General features: G+C 58.6%; 1 protein-coding gene across 1 annotated transcript; it reads right to left on the reverse strand.

The window, feature by feature from the left end:
• Nucleotides 1–29: 29 nt before the first annotated feature.
• On the reverse strand, nucleotides 30–13,257 carry LOC113935471 (tubulin beta-3 chain). Its single transcript, XM_027617422.2, has 7 exons — nucleotides 12,308–13,257; nucleotides 10,669–10,767; nucleotides 9,189–9,256; nucleotides 8,941–9,083; nucleotides 2,768–2,876; nucleotides 2,123–2,233; nucleotides 30–1,435 (listed from the first exon to the last, which is right to left on the reverse strand). The coding sequence occupies exons 1-7, from the start codon at nucleotides 13,255–13,257 to the stop codon at nucleotides 360–362; spliced, it is 2,556 nt and encodes an 851-aa protein (XP_027473223.1). The 3' UTR covers nucleotides 30–359.
• Nucleotides 13,258–16,137: the final 2,880 nt, after the last annotated feature.

Here is a 16,137-nt window from a genome sequence, read left to right on the forward strand (position 1 = left end):
AAAAAGAAATCTCCAGCACCAGGCAGGGATATCTGACAGCAATAAATTTATTAAGTATCCCCCCTCAAAATATAAACACAAACCAGTAAAAAAAAACAAAAGAAAACAAAACAAACCATAAAACAGGCCTGGAGCTGACAATAAAGCAGACACAGAAGTGGACCTGACCTATGGAGGGAAGACAGGACTCACGTGGGGTGGGGATGCCGTAAATACTGGAGGACAGACACTCGGGAGCCCTGGGGTGCCGTGACCGGAGCTGGCGGGGGCGAGGCTGGGGGTGGTGTCAGTGGCGACATGGCTCTGGGGGACAGGCCTCTTGGCCACGGCCGCAGCCTGGCTCCGCCACTCCAGTGGCTTCATTTGGGGCCCTGAGCCTCGGACTCCTCCTCATCGTCTTCGTACATCTCGCCCTCCTCCTCGGCCGTGGCGTCCTGGTACTGCTGGTACTCGGACACCAGGTCATTCATGTTGCTCTCGGCCTCGGTGAACTCCATCTCGTCCATGCCCTCGCCCGTGTACCAGTGCAGGAAGGCCTTGCGCCGGAACATGGCGGTGAACTGCTCGGAGATGCGCTTGAACAGCTCCTGGATGGCCGTGCTGTTGCCGATGAAGGTGGAGGACATCTTGAGCCCCCGGGGTGGGATGTCGCACACGGCCACCTTCACGTTGTTGGGGATCCACTCCACGAAGTAGCTGCTGTTCTTGCTCTGGATGGCCAGCATCTGCTCGTCCACCTCCTTCATGGACATGCGCCCGCGGAAGACGGTGGCCACCGTCAGGTAGCGGCCATGGCGCGGGTCGCAGGCGGCCATCATGTTCTTGGCGTCGAACATCTGCTGGGTGAGCTCGGGCACCGTGAGCGCGCGGTACTGCTGGCTGCCCCTGGCGGTGAGCGGCGCGAAGCCGGGCATGAAGAAGTGCAGGCGCGGGAAGGGCACCATGTTCACGGCCAGCTTTCGCAGGTCAGCATTGAGCTGGCCGGGGAAGCGGAGGGAAGTGGTGACGCCGCTCATGGTGGCCGACACCAGATGGTTGAGGTCTCCGTAGGTGGGCGTGGCCAGCTTGAGGGTGCGGAAGCAGATGTCGTACAGGGCCTCGTTGTCGATGCAGTAGGTCTCGTCCGTGTTCTCCACCAGCTGGTGGATGGACAGCGTGGCGTTGTAGGGCTCCACCACCGTGTCCGACACCTTGGGTGAGGGCACCACGCTGAAGGTGTTCATGATGCGGTCAGGGTACTCCTCACGCACCTTGCTGATGAGCAGCGTGCCCATGCCCGAGCCCGTGCCCCCACCGAGAGAGTGGGTCAGCTGGAAGCCCTGCAGGCAGTCGCAATTCTCACACTCCTTCCGCACCACGTCCAGGACGGAGTCCACCAGCTCAGCACCCTCCGTGTAGTGACCCTTGGCCCAGTTGTTGCCGGCCCCGCTCTGACCTGTGGGGGTGCGGGGGCAGCAGAAGGGGTCACAAACTAGTCAGACCTACAGCGCCTGCCCGAACAGGGGCCACCCCAGAGATCAACTGTGGAAGCTCTGTGAAGTGAGGGTGCCCACACCTTCTCACTCCCTCCACGACCCTCCACGCCAGCCATGCTGCGGGTGGTGGACCCCACTGCCTGGTGCCGGATGATAAGGGCTCTGGGCAGGAATTGAGAACCTGGCTTTGCCTCCCTTGGGGGGTTCTGGGTGAGTCTACCAGCCCTCGCCTCCAGCCACCGACTGGCCATGCTGGAAGTGCCAACTACGGCCCCCAGAACCCCAGAATCCCTTGCCGCTTGGGGTCTGAATGTGGACTGGTGCCCATCAATTGGGGTGCTGAGCTCCAGAAGACAGAAATGGGGTGATGCCCTCTTGATGACAGCAGTGCTGTGTGCCCATGAACTTGAATCCTCTGGAGACCGACTCCTGTCTTGCCAGCTCTGTAACAATCCCGTAAGCTCAATTCTCTATTTCACGCATTGTTCTGCCCTGTCCAGAACCCTTCCTCTGGGCCTCTGTTGCCAAATGCAGAACGGGAAGGTCAGTTCTGTCCTGCTAAGGGGTGACTTTGCCCTGTCGTTTCTGCTGATCTGGATTTGCCCATGATGGGGTCTGCCTCAGAGTGTGGGACAAGGGAAACTTACCGAAGATGAAGTTGTCAGGCCTGAAAAGGTGCCCAAAGGCCCCAGACCGGACGCTGTCCATGGTTCCGGGCTCAAGGTCCACCAGAATGGCCCGAGGCACATACTTATGAGCTGAGGGGAAAGGGGTGGGTTATGTGGGTCACAGAGGGTCAGGGCCTCCTCCTGCCCTCTAAATCCTGCCCTGGCCTGCCAGAGTCATGCTGTCACCATAAGCGCTCAGACTCTGGGGTCAGGGAGGCTGGAACCACGTGTGAAATGGGGATCATGGTCAACACCCTAGACAGCCAGGACCACAGAATACATCCACGGGGGCAGGTTAATATTTCTCCAGTTCACTATGGACATCATCTTACACCAGGGGCTAAGTGGCCCCCACTCTGGACCCTCCCATGGGCTTCCTGAGGAGCCTCCAGGACACTGCCCAGCCCTGTCCATCCCCTAGACTATGCATGTGTCATGTGAGGATTACACATATTTGAATCTCACTGTGGTGGCAGTTTCTAGGGTTCCTCATCTTTGTTTTGTGAGTCTTGGGTTACACCTGCCAACCAACTGATAGGAGGGCAGAAATGCTGAGACTCAGCAGTCAAGGCGCCCTCTCCTCCCTCCTCCCAGATCAAGCATGGGGGCAGGGTGGGAGCTCACAAGAGGCCTCGTTGTAGTAGACGCTGATGCGCTCCAGCTGCAGGTCTGAGTCCCCCACATAGTTGCCACTGGGGTCTATACCGTGCTCGTCACTGATGACCTCCCAGAACTGCAGGGGGGAAAGGAAGGGTCAGCAGGTGCTTATGACCCCCACCAGGGCTTCCCTCCTGTGAACTCAGCCCTGGGTGTCAAATTAGGGGCCTGGACTCAAAGCTTGCACTAGCCCCTTTGAGTGACTTCAGAGAAAAGCCCCAGGCTCTGTCATCTGTCAGAAAATTATCATAGTAGGGGTGCCTGGGTGGCTCAGTCGTTAAGCGTCTGCCTTCAGCTCAGGTCATGGTCCTAGGGTCCTGGGATCGAGCCCCGTATCGGGCTCCCTGATCAGCCGGAAGCCTGCTTCTCCCTCTCCCACTCCCCCTGCTTGTGTTCCCTCTCTCACTGTGTCTCTCTCTGTCAAATAAATAAATAAAATCTTAAAAAAAAAAAGAAAGAAAATTATCATAGTAAATATGCACATCCACTGTCTGTACGTTCATGGTGCCTGGCGCCCTCAGAGTGGTTCAGGGCTCAGATGACACAGACCCAGGCCCCCCAGACTCAGCTCTGCACTTGCTGACCAGGAGCCCTGGACAGTCCACTCCTCCATGAGGGGTTAGTAATAAACACCCTCCTGGGGTGGTTTTCTTTAGTCTCTCTTTTCAGATGAAAGAACCAAGGCGCGGAGAAGGCAAAGAGCTGCTTACAGTAAGTGACAGAGACAGAGCCCAGGATACATGTGCCCCCTCAGTGTCCGGGCAAAAGATGTCCAGAGATAGGGTCTGGCAGGGTCCAGCACATCATCAGCCTCAGCCAATGGGAACCACGGGGAGCCTGAGTGGGGAATGACTTGCCTGGTTCGCCCAGCCTGTCCGCAAAGAGCTGGCACAGCCCAGACTCCCAGGGTTCACTCTCTCTACCACCTGCTGCCACCCACCCTACTCCCCCTAGGGCTGGGATATACAGCGCTTCGCAAAATCTGCTCCCAGGGTGCCTGGGTGGCTCAGATGGTTAAGCGTTTGCCTTCAGCTCAGGTCATGATCCCAGGGTCCTGGGATCGAGTCCCACATCGGGCTCCCTACTAGGCGGGGAGCCTGCTTCTCCCTCTGCCTCTGCCTCTCTCTCTCTCTCTTTCTCTCTGACTCTCATGAATAAAAAAAAAAAAAAAAAAAAAAAAAAAAAGTCTGCTCCCAGAGCACAAAAGCACAGAGCAGGGCCTACATTCAGGAGCTAGACCACCTCTTCCCAGCTGTGTGACCCTGGGCAGGTCCTGAAGATTCTCTGTGCCTCAGGGTCCTCATCTGTTCAATAGGCCTGATGGTGAAACAAGTCTTTGTGGGAATAAAGCGAGCTGATGATGGGAAGCATGTGAATGCGTGCATATATGTCAGCACACAAAGACACATCCCTTGGGTGAAGGGAAGGCTGCACAGAGCTGGGCCCTCACCCCAAGGGCATTTCCAAGCTGTGTGGAGCACAGTGGGCCCATGCAGGGAGGGTCATTAGTCACACACTGCGTGACTTCCCAGTGCCCCTCCCCTTTGCTCCTCAGGGTTGGAGTGACTTTCAGAAGATGAATGGTATGAAGGCCTCAAGAAATAACAGGACTCTACATATGAGTCATGTGTTGGCAAAAAGACGGCTCCATGAAAAAAAGCAGTTAGAATCCAGTTTTCACATATTTATCTATATATAGATATCTCTAACAGACACAGAGGTGTCCGTTCCAGGGACCTGGGCCTGGGAATGTGGGTCTGGGTTGGGGTAAAGTTCTTCTCACTGTATACTCTTTGGCTCTTTTGGAATTGTCACATGTTAATTTCTAAACAATAACAAAAGGTTAGTTGGAAAATATTTTTTAAAAACTCTGGTAATTAGAGGCGCCTGGGTGGCTCAGTTGGTTAAGCGTCTGCCTTTGGCTCAGGTTGTGATCCCGGGGTCCCCGCATTAGGGCCCCTTGCTCAGGGGGAATCTGCCTCTCCTTCGGCCTCTGAACTCCCCCCCCCCACCTTGTGCTCTCACTTACTCTCTCTGTCTTCCTCAAATTAATAAAAAAATATTTTTTAAATAAATAAAAAATTAAAACTGATCATTATCAAGTATTATCATTATTATAAAATGCCTAGAAAAGTCTTGGCAGTTCATCCAGAGAGGCTGTTATCAGAGGTTGTCACTCAGCGAGGGTAGGGGATTTACTCCCCGTTTTGTCATTGTTAAGTGTTCTTTTTACGTTGTGTGTGTTAATTTTGTAATTAGAAAAAATAAACACATAGAAATGTCACTGAGGCATCTGGGGCCTGATCAGAGCTTCCTACCACTACTTGGATCCTCATGGCCTCCTCAGCCCGAGGACTGCATGAAAGCGGGAGCTAGGGTCTTGGCCTCCAGAGCTCTGAGACACCCCAGACCTCTGGTTTCAGGGACACCACAGCCCCTGCAGAGGAGTGATGAGCTTGAGACAGCAAGTGTGGGGCCAGGAGGGAGTGAGTCAGTGACCCTGCCATCAACACATCTACAGAGAGTTATTGAAGATGCATCTCTGGAAAGCATGGTCCTCCAGGAGGTGACGGACAAGATACCAGCACCAGTCAGTGTGTGCCAGTGACTCTCCTGAGACCTCAGTTTTCTCATCTGTAAAGTGGACATGATAATAGAATCCTCCTTAAGGGGTTAGCACAAGGTTTGATGCATTCAGCAAATAGTGGCTTCATTGAGTCAAAAGGTTAGATGCTATTTAAATCTGTAAAGCCATATGCACAGATAACAAAAATAAAAGTTTTAAAAAATCAATATACTTTGGGATACTGTGGTGCAGTAAAATATCGTCATTGATCTGAGCACAACCCCGAGACACATCCTTGAGGGAAAGGCACACTGCATAATGATATGTAGAGTAAAAAAGGAAACCTCAAAAAGATGTTACATTTTTCTACAAAGATATATATAGAGAGAGAGATGCACATGCACAGAAAAGAGGCTGGAAGAATGGAAAACAAAACTGTCCCCGTAGGAGAGCAGGACCTAGGGGCATGAGGTGGCTAAATGGGTACTTCAGCCTTATCTGCTAAGTCTCAACTTTTTAGAAGAATATATTAATTGCTTTTATGGTTAAAACTAATAAAAATGTGACTTATAATAAGTGTATTAGTAAAATATATTATGTAATATTTAATCAGTAATAAAACACAACTTTGTAAATTAAAGAAGAAATACTCATGACCATCGCTGCAGTTGAGAAAACTGCCAGATGGCGCGTGGACCCAGTGGCCTTGGCGCCTACATCGGACCCCGCCCCCCCCCCCCGCCGCGCCCTCTGCGCTGTCCGTGGTGCTGATCCTTGTCCTCGCTCCGGGGCCCGGGAGGCGTCGGTACCGCAAGTGGGGGGACGCGGCTCCGCGGAGGGAGGGCTTGCCGACTCACAAGTGTTAAACCCTTTCAGGACCTCGAAGCCCCTCCCCGCCCCGAGCACAGCGAGTGCTACAGTGACCCATTTAGGAGGCGGGTTCAGAGAAAACAGGAAATCCCTCCCCCCATTGGCGGTCAGGGCCAGGGCCCGCCCCTCCGAGGCTCCGCCCAGCGGCCGAGAGAAGAGGGCGCAGACAAAGGCTCCTGGATGGCCCTGCACCCCACAGGAGAAGGATGGGGTCCCCGGATTCATTCGCCTGTTGTGTGGCGGCGGTGGGAGGGGGCGTCCCCGCTCACCCTAATGGATCCGAGCAGACCTTAGACTCCGACCCCTGCCCTGTCCCTCCTGGGCGGTGCCTCCACTTCCCGGAGCGACCCCTGGGGGAAGGGCGATCCCCTATCTCACCTCACGTCTTGGAGGCGATGGGCCTGAACACCAGGCACAGTGGTCTATACGCAGCGATCGTGATCTTTGTCGTGAGGGTAATGCCGGCAAGCTACCGCTCGGGAGAGGTGTGTTCTCTCCTGGCCCCAATCGCCCTGGCCCCTCTCCATCCCCCGCAGCCAGGCCTCTCGCTAGAGCAGCCGCCCTTGCCCATCGGCCAGTCGCTGCTGGTGATGGGAAGCAAAAGTTCGTCCGCCCCCCTCACCAGGGCGCCCACAGCCACTATGGGATCAGGAGACAGAAACGGCCAATGAATTGCCTGTCCACAGGGCAGACGGCAGCATCAGCTGGGCCTGGCCCGGGGGCTTTGAGCACTTTCTTGATTTGGGTCCCTGGAGACTTTCGAGGACAAGGAGGCCAGAGGGAAGCTGCTCAACTGCTGTCATTGGTCACCAAAAAAGGCAGAGGCGGAAGAGAAAGAAACAGCTCCTCTCCCCACAAAATCCACCTCTCTCTGGTTTGAATTGTTAGAAAGGATCAGATACTAATTTTTAAAACAACATAAAGTAAGAAAATCAACCCAAAGGAATAAAAAATAATGAGCAAACCCAGGAGGCCACACCTCTAAGAAGCAGGAAAAAAAAATCTCAGCCAAGGACACTTGTCCAGCACTCAGGCTAGTGGCTCTGCCTTCCTCCCTCCCCCTCCTGCCATCCCCCCCAGCCCTCCCCCCACCGCAGCTACAGCTCGGGGCGTGGACTTGCCTTTGCTTGATATCTGTCTGTCCAGTCCATAAAGAGGAGGGGTGTATAACCAGATCACCACTCCCCCAGGCTCAGGCAGAACTTAGGGCTGCCCTCCCTCCCCCCAGTGACCCCTGACCCTCTGAGGAGCAGATGTTCAGGGCAGGCCTGGCCCCTGTGACCACATTAATGAGCCCTCCGCCCCTCCCACATGGCCAGGGCAGCTGTCAGCGACTGCCCCGGGAGTCCTGATTTGATTTGAGGCCATCATCCCCCAGGCCGCCCCCTCCCCCATCCCCCTTCCTGGGGCAGGCACAGCTGTTTCTTTGGGTGATTAGGGAGTCTCCCTGGTACCACCCCTCCACCCCGTCCAAGTCGCCTCCACCCTAGAGAAGAAGTTGCAATTTATATGTCAGCCACGAGGCTGCCCCAGCGGCGTTGTAATTAGCTTTTTGTTCTTGCCTGGTTTCCATGGCAACAGCCTCCAGAGGAACCCCTTCCTAGGCCCCTTCACCTCCAAGACCTGTCTCCTCCCACTGCCTCTTTGGAAAACCCGCCCTGCACCACTCCCGCCCTGTGTCCCTGGCCTTGGTCCTGACAAAGGCACCCCTGTTCCCCTGTTTTGTTCTGTGGGGTGCCCCAGGGTGCAGCAGGCCCCACCCACCTAGCCTGAGCCCTGGGCTGGACATCTGCAGGGACTGAGAGCCAGAGGGTAGCGTGGCTCTGTCTCCCACTTGCTGCGTGACCTTGAGAAAGGGACAGTCTCCCTGGAGTTGGGGACGTGACACCTGTCTCCTAGGTTCCAGTGGGGATTAACCACCTCCTCTTCCCCTTAGTTCCAACATCTTCGAGGTGGGCTAACAATGGAAGGGAGGAGCCGGGTGGTGATGCAGCTCTCCATCCCAGGAGCCGGGCTTTGTTCCCAACATCCCACCCCCAGACTCCACAGTCCCTGGGTGGGTGCTGTCCAAACCCACGGGAGGTTTGCCCAGGCTGGGCTGAGCTGGAGGGAGAGTCCAGTCCTGGACCAAGGTCACCCTGAGTCTGGGCCCAACCCCTCCCCCAACAAAGGAATAGGGTGGGGTCAGGAAGCTGAGCAGCGAGGTTGGGGGCATAGGGGTGGCTCTGGCGGCTTGGAGGACATCCTGCTCCTGGGGGCAGCGGGAGCAGGGCAGACAGAATCGTTTCGGCTTTGAAGGGGACGCCCCACCCAAACCTGCCCACCCCACCCATCTCGTTCAAGGCTGAGTTGCGACCCCAAAGAAGAGGGCCACGCCCAGACAGCCCCCACAGCTGCAGCCGCTGTGGATGGAGCTCAGCCGCCAACTTGCGCGGCGCTCCCGCAGGCCTGAGGTAACCCGGGCAGGGACAGAGAGAAGGCGATGTGGATGTGGCAGGGCAGGGACCCCGGTGTCCCGGCTGCCCGGCGCGGGGCCCTGCTCGTCCCTTTGTTCCTGGCTTCGCAGCGGCAAGTGCAGCTCGGGGTGCGGCGCCTCCCTGCTTCCCTCCCTCCGGGGCCGGGCTGTGGGTGGGGAGGCGGGGTGCGCGGCGGTGTCAGGGCCCGGGGCCGGGGCGGGGGCGGGGGGGTTGGCGCGCGTCCTCACCTTGGCCCCGATCTGGTTGCCGCACTGGCCGGCCTGAATGTGCACGATCTCCCTCATGCTCGGTGCGTGCGGCGGGCGACTGCGGGACACGCGCGTACAGGCCGGGGCTGGCTGCGGAGGGTCGGCCGCCCCCGCCGCCCGCTCTTATAGGCCGGGCCCCGCCCGCAGCGCCCGGCCTGGCGTCACCGCGCGCGGCCAATCCGGGGACGCCGCCGCAGAATGCAGCACCGGCCCTGCAGCATCAGCACCGCGCATCCCCGCTCCGCCGCGCGACGCGCCGCCTCCGCCCGCCGCCTCCTCCCGCCGCCACCAGGGTCTGGGGGGCCCGCGGGGCGGGGGCGGGAGTCTGGGGGCCCCCCGCATACTGGAGGGAGGGGCTGGCGGGCTCCAGGGAGGACAATAGAAGCCGCTCTTGGCTCTCGGACCCCGCCCAGGCTGCCCTCTCGGGTCCCACCGCTGCGGCAGCCCCACCCCACGGCTTTGCAAGGACAGTTTTTCTTCCCCACACCCGTTCAGGGACCAGCCCCATGTTCCCACCCCAAAGACCGAGATGGACGCCTCTCAGCTCCCTATCTTGTGGCATGAAGGGACAAACAAGGTACTCTAGCAGGGGTGGGGCAGGCAGGAAAATGCTGCAGCAGGCACCGAGCCCTCCAGAAGAAAGCATGGGGCAGGGCTCAGAAACGCCGAGTCAGAAGGAGGGTGGGCTACAACGGCAGCTCTGAGCTTCACGGTCCTTCTCTGCAGTGGGGGATGCCAGGTACCTGACCCTCCTCCCTCGGGGGGCTGCCATGAGATTCCAAATGGACCTGGTACATGGGGATGCTTTGTACCCCTGCCAGCCACAGTGCCTGGTACGTAGCTGCTGCTCAGTGAATACTGGTGTCAGGAATTATCAAAAGGACACAAGCCAGGCGAGGGACTGACAGGGTGGGGAATGGTGGGCAGTGACTTCTGTCTGATTCACGTCCTGGTGTCACCTGGACTCCTGGACTCCTGGGGTCCACGTGAGGCCAATACAACATGGTGGTAGGGGCCATGTAGTGAGACAGTGTGCGCCTAAGGCAGAGATGGGGGATTCTTGGAGGCAAACGGGGAAAGAGGGTCCACTGGTCAGAAGAGAAAGGAGGGTCATGCAGTACAGACATTATTACACATATAGAATACCACCAGCTACATATTCTACTGGGGTCAGACATTGTAGTGAAACCACCTTATGATAAGGTCCTTCTGATACTTCAGTAACAAAATCTTCCAGGAAGGGTCTTGGTCACAGTGCGTGGAGGTCCCACAAGCAGTCGGCTGAACAGGTCTGTGGTGTGCCTGTGTCTAGCTGCGCTCAAGAGTGCATTGACAGGGTGTGGCTGTGCATAAGCCCCTCTTCCCCCCCCACCCTGAAGCTCTCCAGTTTGGCTAGTCTAGAAATGGGTCTTTTGTTCTCAAGAGACACCCCTCCCCCACAATGTGTCCGTGATGTGGCTTTCTGTGGTTGGCTTCCGGCTGCCTGGGGCCCCTCCCTGTCCCCATTCAGGGGGTCCTTGGTGAGCATTTGGCTCTTCCCCGGAGCTGGCTGCATCTCCCCGACTGAGCAAAGGAAGAAGCTTTGCAGCATCCCGGTGGCCAAGACCCATTACCCACATGCCCTGCCTCCCCGCGTGATGGTGTCGGGCCAGGCTGCTCTCCCTCCCTCCCCAGAGGGCTCTGGTGCCAGGTTCAAGGCTGACTCACCGTCCTGTCCCCCCCGCAAAGGCTAGCCCTGCCGGGAACCAGCTCCTGGCCTTGAGGTCAGCAGTCTGGGCTGAAGCTGCCAGCATGGGTGGGGACTGGCTGGGGCACAGTTGGGGGTGGCTGGCCAATGGCTGCCGAAAACTTTAGGCATTACTAGACCTGCCTTCAAATTGGCTGATACCATCACCCTTGCCACTGCCAAACCTGTATCAGGAAGGGGGTCGACTGTACGCTCAGTATCTGTGGAGGAAACCAGGTGGGCTCTTCAGTAAGAAACCCAGGTTTGCAACGGGGGGGGGGGGGGACCCAAGGGCTTCCCAGCACCAGCAGCAGGGCTCACCCCAGATGTCCACTCCTTCAGGGCTTGGGCTTGGACAGTCCCTGGACAGCCCCACTCCATTCTGGGAGGCCTTGCCCCAAAATACTTCCCAGGAGGGCTGTCCTGGGGGAGAGCAGACCCCACGCCCCAGCACACTCTGGAGGGGCAGCATGACTGGGCTGTGAGAGGCATGTGCTCAGGCTGAGGTCACATATGGGTCACGGTGGTCCTGCTTCTGCTGCAGGTAAGGGCACCCTGTGCCAAGTCGGGTCCCCACAGAGGTCACTGGGGCGGGGCAGCTGCTGTTTCTCACTCTAGGTGCTCTGAGCTGGGGTTTACACCACGAGGAGAAAGCGAAGACACAGGCCCAGAGCAGGTGTCATTGGGGCCCCCACACTCTTCCCCTGGGCAGCGCCTCGGGCACTCTGGGTCCTTTGGGGCTGTGGCTTCTTCACCTGGGCCGGCCAGCCATGGTTTCTGGCTGGTTTCTGGGATCCGCTTCTCCCTGTCCATCACCCTCAACCCCACCCTTGCCCCTCCCCCTTCCTCCTCCCTCCAGGCTCGAGCAATTTCCGGAAGGAGGCAAGGCGGGCGGCGATGAGTCTGCACCAAGCACAGCATTTATTACCAGAATGCTTCCCAGCCCTGAGACCCCGGACACCAGCTTCTGATTCCGGCCGACAGCCTCTGCGCTGGCCCAAGCAGGCACTGGCCAGCCCTGTCTGCCGGGAACGTGCGGCACACACGGTTGGGCCCCCAGCTCTCTGGTCACCACTGAGCCTTAGACTGGCGCCCCCCTCCACCGTAGCCCCAGGAGACATGGTCCCTCTGCCTGAAACAGGAGCTCACTGCTTCCTGGAGCAGTCCTGGGAGGCCAGGTCTTGCCGGTCACAAAAGCCCTCTTCCTGAGGCCCTCCTGGGGAGCAGTACTTGTCATGCTTGCAACACAGAGACTTCACATCCCAACAGGCAGGGGCACAAATCCCCAGACCCGGCAGCAGAGGTGGGTGTGTGCACAGCTTGCAGGGGCCCTAGGTGGAGGCGCAGCTCTCCGGGAGTGGGCAGAGATGCTGCCCAGAAGCCCGGCACCTGCCCCTCGTGCCTGCAGCCCCACCATCTCCCCAGCCTCCTGCACTCTCCACGGCAACTCCTGGAGATGGGTGCTTCTTCCCCTCTCCGGCCCCAGAGGGTCCATGCATCCACACCTCCGGAGATCATCTTGTCTGTCCTTTTTGGCAAGCAACTGCCCTGCTCGCACAGGCCACATGGCATCACCAGCTCCCTCTGCCCAGCACCGTGGCCTTGAGCTTGCAGCCTCACCAGGAGCAGAGCACTACCTCTTGGAGGGTCTTTCGGAGCTCCTGGCTGCGGAAGGCGTAGATGAGGGGGTCAACGATGGAGTTGCAGATGATGAGGGTGAGGAAGAGGTTGAAGTTCTTGAAGACGCAGCCACAGATGGGGTGTTGAGGGCAGAAGACCATGAGTGAAAGGTGCAGGAAGAAGGGGCCCCAGCAGAGGAAGAAAATGCCCAGCAGGATGGTGAGCGTGGCGGCACCCTTGAGGCCAAAGCCCTGGTGGGCGGGGCGCTGCCTCTTCTGGAGCCGGGCGATACCTCGGGCGTGCTGGCAGGCCCGGGCGAGCATGTGCACGTACAGCACCGCCATGAGCACCAGCATGGCTACAAAGAAGCCGACAAGACAAAGCAGCACGGCCGCGTGGTCGTAGTAGGCAATGACGAGCGTGCTGGAGAGGACGCTCACCACCCAGATGGCGGAGATGGCCCAGCACGCACGGGGCAGCGTGACGATGCTGTGGTACCGCAGCGCGTAGAAGATGGAGATATAGCGGTCCACGGCGATGGCGCCCAGGAAGCAGAGACTGGACACCATCGTGCCGCAGATGAGCACGTCAGTGACATCGTCCAGCTGCTGCACTGCAGCCGCCTGGGTGGCCAGGGCGCCGGCCTCCAGCAGCAGCATGACCGCCGTCTCCAGCACATTGCTCACGCTCACCAGCAGGTCGGACACAGCCAGGCAGCAGATGAAGTAATACATGGGCGAGTGCAGGTTGCGGTTCTTGGCGATGGCGGCCACCACCAGCACGTTCTCCACCACGCTCACCAGCCCCAGGCTGAGGAAGAGCCCGTCAGGAACGGACACCTCCAGGCACCGGGGCCCCGTCTGGTTGGCAGCCAGCCTGAGGTGAGGGGTGGCTGGGGGGGTGCAGTTGAAGGAGCCCTGCAGCCTCCTCTGGGGACCCTGCATAGACATAGTCCCACCAGGGAGCAGGAAGGGGTCCTCACTCTCAGGCGTCCCGCTCAGCTCATGGTGCCACCAGCAGGGCTTGTGTCCCCCGGATCGCCCTCACATTCACCCTCTCCCTGTCAGCTCAGCCATGACCCAGCTGAAGAGACCCCAGCTTCCCACCAGGGTGGTCGCTTCCCAGCCAGGACCCCAAGCTCCCTTGCACCAACCCTGTAAGTCTCTCCGGACCCCAGACCCTCAGCCCACCTCCCCACCTCTCGTAGAGGTGCCGTTGCTCAGGTCCAGACATGCATTTCTCTGCCGCTTGCAGCCTCGTGGCTGGCCAGGCCGCCTGCTTCTCCAGGCCTGGGGTGGGCTGAGGTCCCAGGAAGAATGAAGCTTTAAAGTCCCCAGAGCCCCTCCTCCTGAGGGTGGCCACATGATGGGCGTGCACCCTGGATGCACAATCAGAGAGCACCCGCGCATGGCACCCCAGCCAGCCTTCCTCTGGGCAGCACAAACGACAGCCAGGGCTGTCCTGGCTCCAAGGACACCTGACTCGGGCTCAGCAGGGCACCTCCCCTCTCACCCGTGCTCAGCCAACCAGCGCTCCCAGCCTGGCCCCACTCCCAGGGTCTGCCTATGTGGGGGCCTCCTCTAAATCTGCTCCAGGCCCCCTGCAAACACCACCTCCTCCTTGGAGCTGTCTCTAATCTCCAGCCACTCACCCGATGCCACTCTGCCTTGGGGACAGTCGTTGGCTGTTGACCATGCACCCCCAGCCTGAACCCCTAGCTCCCTACCCCATGTTAGATGCTCCCTAAGGGCAGCCCCCGCCCCCTAGGACGCTCAGCCCCCTCACGGAGCCCTGTGGGAAGGCATCCTGGTCACACCAGGCTCTTGCTCTGCCTCATCCTCCGTGGGGGGGGGGGGGGCAGGGACAGAGCTGACAGCCCCCACTTCCTCTACAGAGAAACCACTTCAAGGGCAGACCTCTCTCTCCAGCCTATGGTGCACGGCCAAGAATGGTCTCGCTCCAGGGTGCTCCCAGCACTTTCTCGCTGAAGACTCAAGTTCCTCCTCTAAAGAGCAGAGGTGGGAGGAGAACAGAACGGTTTGCGGACAGGGGGAGACAACCTGAGGCAACAAGAAAGGTAAGGGCCTTGTTCGGTGGTGGCAGCAGGGCTGGGAGCTGGGGGGGGGGGGTCTCAGTGTTGAGTGTTATGTGTGACACTCCTGTTCGAGCCCACTTTCTCTCCCCCCCCCCCGACTGCCAGGCGGCCCACGTGTCATCACACATTGGTGCCCACTTACAAATATTAATCATCACTTATATCTGCCTCACCCCACTGACAAGCTGCCCCCCCCTTGATTGTGCTTTTTATTGAAGAACATCATACGTGAGAGTACACGAGTTGTAAATCTGCAGGTTAGTGAATGCACCAACCTAAACACAGCCAGGAAGGCAGCACCCAGACCAATCACAAAAATGTTAAATGCCCCAGAACAGCTAGGGCGTCCTTCTGCCCTGGGAGCCACTCCCTGACATCCTCGAGGCTGTGAGCAGTGGTCTAATGCACAGACCCCACTGGGCATCTCCCGTCTTGTTACAAACAGTACCTGCTGGGTGTTCTGGTCCCATCTTTTGGTGGACATAGGCCCTGTGTTTGCACAGGGCAACACGTGGGGGTGGACCTGTTGGCCTGTTGCTGGCAGGGCACGAGGACCCCAGCCCCCACCTCCCCACGGAGAACATGAGAAGACAGCCCCACACCCCACAGGCACCAGGCACAGGATGGGCCCACACACCGAGCTCCCCGGCCTAGGACTTCACACCTCCCATTCTCTCCTCCTCATGGAGAACCCCGAAGGAGGCAGAGCCTCCCAGGACCACGGGGTGGTGCCACGGGCCAGTGAGGGTGGTCCCAGCAGCAGCGAGGGGCTGTGTAGGCCCGCGGCCGTGAGGCCCCAGCTGTCCCTGCCACACGGGTCCCAGGACTCACACTGCAGCCGTCCCTCACCGAGGACCACCTTCCACCTCTGGGGGCCCCAACTGAGAGTCTACTGGGGAAGCAGCCTTGCCCCCTGCTTCTGTCAGCACATCGCAGGGAAGTTAGCATCTCCAGCTCCATAAATGAGGCCTTTGAGATGGACATGCTTCCCCCGCCTGAGACTTCAAAGAGCGTGAGAACTGGACAGCCTCTGGCAGGCAACCAGTCCTCTTCCGGGTGAGGCCTCGAGACTCCCCATCTGGTTTTGATGTGCCTCTTGGGGACTTCATGGGACGGAGACTCTCAACTTTGTGATTAGTTATGGTTATGAGAGAAACATCTAAATGAAATCACAGATAATCTTAAGACCAATGGTATCAACTAGATCTCTAGTGCCCCTGGGAGAAACTGAGGAATGGCCAGGAAATAGGTGGTGGACACAACTGTCCCCTCAGAGCATGTACCAACCTGAGATAGCGGGCCGGACCCACATGTGAGGAGGCTGTGAGAACAGGAGCCCAGCTGTTGGGTCCCCAGCACCAAGAACAGTGCCAGGCACACACTTGGCCTGCAGCACACGAGCATTTGATGCATCAATGAGCTTCATGGGGGGCGAGGGGGGCTGGTGTGTACACAGCCCCTCACTGCAGAGTCCAGTGAGATACCAGTGTCCGGCTGTGGCCACACCAGGAGTTGGGGATCACAGCCTGACCAGAGGGCCCAGGCCCTGCTTCCTTCACAGAGCTCCCCCACCCCAGGGGCCAGCCAGGAGACAGCCCCATGAGTGGCCATGTGGGGTGCGTAGCCTGCTCCTCCTGGCTCTGGGCAGGGTGGGATCTCAGGAAGGCCTGGCTGAGAGCTGTGTCACGATGAGGTCTCTGGACTCGGGAGAGAGGAACACCTCGTTTGCTCACCC

The sequence above is a fragment of the Zalophus californianus genome, chromosome 17 (genome assembly GCF_009762305.2).
Source record: "Zalophus californianus isolate mZalCal1 chromosome 17, mZalCal1.pri.v2, whole genome shotgun sequence".
Taxonomy (NCBI): domain Eukaryota; kingdom Metazoa; phylum Chordata; class Mammalia; order Carnivora; family Otariidae; genus Zalophus; species Zalophus californianus.

Coding starts and splice junctions, on each gene's coding strand:
- LOC113935471 (XM_027617422.2), bottom strand. CDS start 13,257: ATGTCTATGCAGGGTCCCCAGAGGAGGCTGCAGGGCTCCTTCAACTGC. Junction 10,768..12,307: donor GAGGTAGTGCTCTGCTCCTG/GTGAGGCTGCAA, acceptor ACTGTGCCCCAG/CCAGTCCCCACCCATGCTGG. Junction 1,436..2,122: donor GCCTGACAACTTCATCTTCG/GTAAGTTTCCCT, acceptor GCACCCCCACAG/GTCAGAGCGGGGCCGGCAAC.